The 7,458-nt window shown below is 43.1% G+C and overlaps 1 protein-coding gene across 1 annotated transcript; it reads left to right on the plus strand.

The window, feature by feature from the left end:
* Positions 1-1,945: 1,945 nt before the first annotated feature.
* Positions 1,946-7,054, plus strand: LOC148043043 (FXYD domain-containing ion transport regulator 3-like). Its single transcript, XM_087727794.1, has 7 exons — positions 1,946-2,070; positions 3,204-3,236; positions 3,519-3,542; positions 4,425-4,499; positions 6,170-6,203; positions 6,466-6,503; positions 6,898-7,054. The coding sequence occupies exons 1-7, from the start codon at positions 2,028-2,030 to the stop codon at positions 6,912-6,914; spliced, it is 264 nt and encodes an 87-aa protein (XP_087583920.1). The 5' UTR covers positions 1,946-2,027; the 3' UTR covers positions 6,915-7,054.
* The last annotated feature ends 404 nt before the right edge of the window (positions 7,055-7,458 follow it).

Consider the following 7,458-nt stretch of genomic DNA (forward strand, 5'->3'; position numbering starts at 1 on the left):
ACCTTGAGTTGGCCAAGCCCACCCAGTCACATGACCATCGAGCCCCAACTACCCAGATAGTCATTAGGGCAGAGAACCGGTTGTTAAATTATTTGAATCCCACCACTGGCCTAATGGTTTAATATTAAATCATGATATGACTGAATGCACTGTCAGAAACTGTTGTTCTGTGTTAAGTTGTGTATTGTGCATTTAAAAAGGCTTTCGGCTAAGCAACAGAGTCACTTTATCGGTGAGATGGGAAACATATAAATTTAATAAATAAAAATAACACATTACTTCCCCCCCACAAGGGCTGTTAAAAGAATTCCTATCAGAAATTTAATGAAATGCTTCTTAGTTGGCATTTGGTGGAATTTTATGCTGCTGTACTTATTTTTTTAAAAAAAATATTTTGTTTTAATTATAGCTTTGCATTGGGGAGCTAATTATTGTCAGCTTCTTCAATTTCCACTTTCTCAACTTTAAAACAGAATTTTAAACTAGCAGCTGAGTCTTTGGGAAATCTTTTGTGACACCACAACTATTTTGCGATGTCTGACTGAGGTGATCTGATATTCTCCAAAAGTGCTGGACTACAATTCTTATTCTTCTTGCTTACGTGGCAAGTTGCCAGACCAGCTTGGCAACAAGGAAGATGTAATCTTCTGGAGACATCAGGTTAGATAAGATGGTCTGTGCAAGAATCATGACAAAGGGACCTTCCGATTGCAGCTGATGATAACCCAACCATCAGCATTCTCTTAGAATGAGGGATGTGGGCAGTTATAGTCCAGTTCTAGATGCAAGATTAGAAATCCCCCATCACTGATTCTGTGTGAGAGTCTTCTTGCTTTGGGTGTTGGGTGCCAGGAGTGCAAGCATGAAACCTGCCCAGTTGTCCTCTGTCACAATTCTGCACAAACACACAGCCCTAAAGTCTTGAATTATGCAGGAGAATAAAATGGACAAGGAGAAGATGTTTCCCACCTCCCAAAACACGAGCATCAGAAGATCCCCCTACGAAATCTTTGAAGAATCAAGAGAGACAAAAAGAAATAATTCCACTTTGGAATTTGCTACTTTGAAATGTAGTGGAAATAAGGTGGCCAATCTTCAGTGTCATTCATTGCCCAGACTTGGGTCTAAGATGGATCAAAAGGGAACTTCTTTCTTTAATCAGAGGATCCCAGGAGATATAACATTGGCAAATATTTAGACAATACTGTAGGATAGATAGATAGATATAGCGATAGATAGATATAGCGATAGATAGATATAGCGATAGATAGATATAGCGATAGATAGATAGATATAGCGATAGATAAATATGGATGGATGGATAGATAGATACATAGATACATAGATAGAGCGATAGATAGATAGATAGATAGATAGATAGATAGATAGATAGATAGATATGGATGGATAGATAGATGATAGAGATAAATAGATAGAATGATAGATAGATAGACAGATATGGATAGATAGATATGGATGGATAGGTGCGTGGGTGGATGGATAGATAGATAGATAGATATGGATAGATTGATGGATGTATGGGTGGGTGGGTGGATGTATGGATGTATGTATGTATGTATGTATGTATGTATGTATGTATAGATAGATAGATAGATAGATAGATAGATAGATATGGATGGATAGATAGATGATAGAGATAAATAGATAGAGTGATAGATAGATAGACAGATATGGATAGGTAGATATGGATGGATAGGTGCGTGGGTGGATGGATAGATAGATAGATATGGATAGATTGATGGATGTATGGGTGGGTGGGTGGATGTATGTATGTATGTATGTATGTATGTATGGATGGATAGATAGATAGATAGATAGATAGATAGATAGATAGATAGATAGATAGATAGATATGGACAGACAGACAGACATGGATGGATGGATGGATAGAAAACTATATAATCTTATTCAATTAAATTAGCTAAGAACATGGAGTTGGCTAATAGAAAATCTAAATTGGCCATTGTTTTTTCTTTTTTCCTCCCTAGATCTCATTCTCTACCAAGATGACATCCACCGCCATGAATATCCTCCTTTGTCTGTTGATTGGTAAATGTTCTTGCCACTCTTCTTCACCTTTGGTCTCCTCTAGGGTAGATTTAGAGTATTCTTGGGAATCTGTCAGGCGCAAAAGGTCGGGTCCACCCAATTAAATTGATTTCTTACCTATGCAATAAATCCCAGCTTCCCAGCTAACAATTAGCACTTGCTTGGAATTAGATAAGGTTGAGAGGAATTTATGGCTGGTTGGATTTAGTTTGCTTGTGGCTATGTAAGGATGCTAGGCAGATCCCCTTTTAACTCTGCCTACAGGTTCTGCCGGACCTTCTGATCTTTCTTATAAATCTGTGGTCACAGAGATCGCTCCCAGAGGTTGCGGTAGGCTAATGTCCAACTTTTATGTCTAATTCTATTTGTCCCAATGGGTGGTGGTCTCTCAGCTCCAGTTGTACAAAGCAAGGAACAACTTAAGCATACAGTTTTCCTAATTTATAACCGGTGTACTTGCCATTGGAAAGAGGTAACATCACCGTTTCAGATCCTTCTCCGAGGCAGATCCTTTCCCCAGACAAGATCCAACTACCATGGTAGATTTGTAGAAAGTGGATTTGAAAACCAATATTGACTATCCGTTTCCAGAAATTTAGAATGTTTATCTCGTGTGGCCAAGCCAATCATGAGAAGAGAGACATAGTCATTCATGAGACTGATCCTTTGCGACAGTGGTCACCAACAGGGGGTCCGCAAGAAGAAATATTTGCATTTTTTATATCGCACTAAATACTATTTATCTTTTTAAAAAAATCATATTAGCTGTCCGCGGGATTTAAAATTCTGAATTTAATGGTCTCTGAGGTCCAGAAGGTTGGTGACCCCTGCTTTGGGGACACAATCTGAGGAAGCTGGAGTCCTGAGAAAATTGGGCAGTGTGTTTGAATTAGGGCTGTGTCTCATTAAACCACTCATTTTGACTGAATGTTTTATCAGCCAATGAGTGCCATCGCCTTCCCAGTGAATGACATAGTGGAGAAGAGATGTGGAGGAAAGGATTGTCTCTTCTCTATGAATCCCTGCATGGTACCTTATCTTCTCAATAGCATCTTTAGAATTGGGAAGTAGAAATTGAGGGCTGCATTTTTCTCATCCTTCAATAATCATTTTTTTTCATCTCATATTTGCAGGGTTCCCTGTTCTGAAGGCAAATGACCCTACAGGTGAGTAACTTCATAGGCTGAGGTCCCATGGCGTCCTATAAACAGGGCAGAAGACCTCCTCAAAGTTCTACTGAAGAACAGGCTAATCATGAAAAACTAGACCAGGGGTCCCAAACGCTATGATTACCACTTGTGGTTGTATCCTTCTGTGTCCAATCACACTTGGCCAATTGTGGATTCTAGTCTATTGTACGTAGCCAGGAATCTTTTGCTACTTGCCTAAGTAGAATTGCAGATTGCAGGCCAACAGAATGTTAACTATCTTTCTTTTCCTTTATCCAGATAAAAATAGCCCCTTTTATTATGGTAAGAATATCTCATTCTCTGCAATGTTTTAATAGCATGTTGGTGGATGTTTTGACCGAGGCTTCCCAAGAGCATGAAGCAAACTCCTTGTCCCGACAAAAAACCCTTTTATTAATTTACTGTGAATTCTGCTCATTCACATCCAGCGAAGTCTTTCAAAGGGAGGATTTACAGCCACAGGCCTTATCTGGCTTGGGGAGCTGACAGGCCGATATCTGCAAAACTTGGCAAGGAGTCTCGGAGAGTCACAAACCAATTAAGCAAACTAATTGTCTCCTGCAAACTCCACTCCCCTTTCGCTCCTCTTTTATTTCCTCTGAGAGGGGGCATTTATTGTCCATCTGTGACCTTACTCCCAGGTCGTTTAGTTGTTCCCTTCGTCTGGCCATTCTGTGCATGTGCACACTGGGAACAGGCTCCAGCTGTTCATCTGCTTCACTGATGTCTGACTTTGAAGGCAGCTGATAACTGGCATATGGCTCTGGCTCCCTCTCTGCTTCCAACTCAGAGCCCTCATCAGAGCCTTCCCCAGACTCCAGGACTCGCCCATGTTCCTCCCCAACCAGGATCCCCACTGTCTGAATCTGCTGCTAACTCTGCTGGCCACTGGCGGGCTGCAACAGTAGGGAGGAAAAAATATGGGGGAAGATTGTACCCCATAATAGCCTGTTTCCCCCCAACCATACACTTATTATTAATTTTTCTTTCCACAAAAATGGTCCCTAAACATGGCCTTTTTCTCAGCCAAGTGGAATTCTTCAGCCCAAGGGGAAAGCTGTCCTCACCCCATTTTTTTTCTTGTGAAGTGGGCAGTATTGAAGTGAGGAAGACAGACTTTGCAGCTAATCTGAACAAGTCTCAACGGTTTCTTTTCTCTTCTAGATTGGCGGTTGCTCCGCGCTCGTGGTTTGGCCTTTTCAGGCGTTTTGTTTCTTCTGGGAATTGCTGTCCTCCTGAGTAAGTGGAAAACGACAATGAGGAGAAAGAGAACAATTTTTGGGAGACAGGGAAAATGCCGCCTATGTAGAGTCCTTTCGGTCTGGCTGTTCATAAGAAAGGCTTTTCAGGGGTCGCATTGTTTTATAACGTATGTTTAGGATCAGATTCTTCCCTGGGCTAAATAAACGTCCTTTCTCAGTTAAAGCGTCAAAGTATTTTATGGGAGAGGAAGCATTCATGTCCTTCCTCCCTTTCTTTCCTTCCTAATGAAATGATTATTGTAGGTGTTTGATTTCTCTGTTTTTCCTTTGCTCTCTCTCTCTCTGTCTCCCTTCCATCCCTCCCCCTCTCATTCTCTCTCTCTTCCTTTCTCTCTCCCCCTCTCCCTCTCTTTCCCTCCCTCCCTTTCTCCCTCTACTCCTCTCTCCCTCCTCTGCCCCTCTCCCTATTCCCTCCCCCACCCCTTCCCTATCTCTCCGTTCTCTCCCTCCCTCCCTTTCTCTCCCTCCCTCTCTCTCTATTTACAGTTGTCAAACCAAAGAGAGGACGGCTATTTTTAAAAGTAATTTGATCTGGAAGCCTTTCAGGCTGGCGGCTAGGATGCAAATACTTTAAATAGATTTACACCCACCCCCAAACACTGAGAATTAACCACAGCCACCCCAAGACGTTGAGTTTCCTGAGGTCAAGGACTAAATTTTTGTTTAAACACAATGTCCCCTCTCACCAATGTGGAGTAGGAAATTCCACCAGGGGGATTGTGAAATACGTAGCCGCCTCCTTCAAAAGAGGAATCGCTGGGAGCTAAGAACTACTACAGGGAGTTACAACGGTGCTGAGGAAAGTGACTTATGACCGTTGCTCGCACGTACGACCATTGCAGCTTTCCCACGTGATACAAATTCAGGCACTTGGCAGCTGACTCATATTTATGACGGTGCCATGTCCCGCCATCACCTTTCCGACCTTGCAACTAGCCAAGTCAATGGGGGAAGCCAGATTTCCTTCACAACCGTGTTACTAACTTAAGAACGGAAGTGATTCACCGAATAAGTGTGGCAGGAAGGTTTGTCAAATGGGGCGACATTCACTTAGCAACTGTCTTGCTTAACAACAGAAATGTTGGGCTCAGCCGTGGTCTGATTACCTGCAGTTGGTACAATGGCCCACTCCTATCTTCTACCATCATTGTCTTCCGGAAGAGAGCCCAGGTCTACCTTGCCCAGTGTCTACCAACCTTAGGCATTTTATGATACGTGGACTTCAACTCCCAGAATTCTGGCCGGGGAATTCTGGGAGTTGAAGTCCACTTCCCTTAAAGTTGCCAAGGTTGGGAAAGACTGATCTAGTCCAGAGTGTATTGCAACACAGTGGCATTCCTGCTTCCAACTAGATCAGGGGTGTCCAAACTTGGGAACTTTTAAGACTTGTGGACTTCAACTCCCAGAATTCCCCAGCCAGCTGGGGAATTCTGGGAGTTAAGTCCACAAGTCTTAAAGTTCCCAAGTTTGGACACCCCTGAACTAGATGTATTCTAGCTGCTCTAGGAAGACCCAGGAAGTGAAGCTGATTGTTTTGCCTGCTAAACTGGTTTTGATATATCAGCAGTCCTCGGTGATTTTGCCCCATCATTTTCTTGTTTTAATTGTTGTCCTTTTTGTTCCACCTCCCCCCCTCCAACTAACCAGGTGGAAAGTGCAAATGCAGGCTCAAAAAGAGCAGGTAAGAGATCTTTTCTAAAACAGCAGTGGGGCGGAAGGGGTGGACTCCCGTTAAGGCAGTGTTTCCCAACCTTTCAACTTTTAAGATGGGCGGACTTCAACTCCCAGAATTCCCCAGCCAGCATGGAATTCTGGGAGTTGAAGTCCACCCATCTTAAAAAGTTGCGAGGTTGAAAACCACAAGGTTTTAAGCTCACTTGGGTAAGCACCCTCGTTTGGCTCCAGCTTCTTTCTTAACCTCCATTTTTTCCCCTCCCATCTAGCACGAATATCAGTGGGGCACCTAAACAATCCCTTGGAGGTAAGAGAACCTGCAGAGGATTCCTTGAGAACCTGCCTCCCTTTCTCCTGAGTCAAATTTTTATGTAGGGTGAGGGCAGTGGTGGGATTCAAATTTTTTTACTACTGGTTCTGTGGGCATGGCTTTGTGGGCATGACATGGCTTGGTGGGCGTGGCAGGGGAAAATACTGCAACATCCCCATTCCCTTCCAATCAGTTGGGACTCAGGAGGCAGAGGATAGATGGGGCGAGGCCAGCCAGAGGTGGTATTTACCAGTTCTCAAAATTTCTGTTACTGGTTCTCCAGAACTGGTCACAAGCCACTGTATACCACCTCTGGGGGAGGGGCAAACCATGCCATTTATCTTACCTAAAATGTGCCTTGTTATTTGGTTTTCTCACCCGTGTCTTCTAGTAGCCAGCGAGTGCTGAATGGAGCTTCTTCCCACGATACCACCGGCCCTGACTGTTCTTGGTGAAACGGCCCTCTGCCTGACCAATAAGCCACCGACTTCTTTTGTTGCCTTTTGTTCTTGCATTGCTTTTGTGAAATAAAATCTCACTGCCAGGTTAAAAAGGAATAATGTCCCTAATATATGAACAATTTTATGCTGAAATAGGATTGCTCGGCCACCAGAATGATAGAGATCTACTTTGTGGGCAGTGGTTGGCTTAACTCTGATTTATTAACTGAACAAGAGCTGGGTTGCACTATGCAGAAAATCAGAAACAACGCTACCTCGGTTGACTTGTTCCACTAGTCCTTGACTTGTGGCCACAACTGAGCCCATACTTAAGCACGGCAGTTGTTAAGTGAGCTTTGTGCCATTTTATTTTTTTCACAGCTTTTAAGCAAATCACTGCGGTTGTTAAGTGAATCATATAGTCACTAAGTGACGTTAGCTTCTCCCATTGATTTTGCATGTCGGAACCTGGTTGGGAAGTTTACAAACGGAGGATCACATGATCCCCGGAT

The sequence above is a fragment of the Thamnophis sirtalis genome, unplaced genomic scaffold (genome assembly GCF_051295495.1).
Source record: "Thamnophis sirtalis isolate CommonGarterSnake01/CBP01778 unplaced genomic scaffold, rThaSir2_p1.2 scaffold_13, whole genome shotgun sequence".
NCBI classification, from domain to species: domain Eukaryota; kingdom Metazoa; phylum Chordata; class Lepidosauria; order Squamata; family Natricidae; genus Thamnophis; species Thamnophis sirtalis.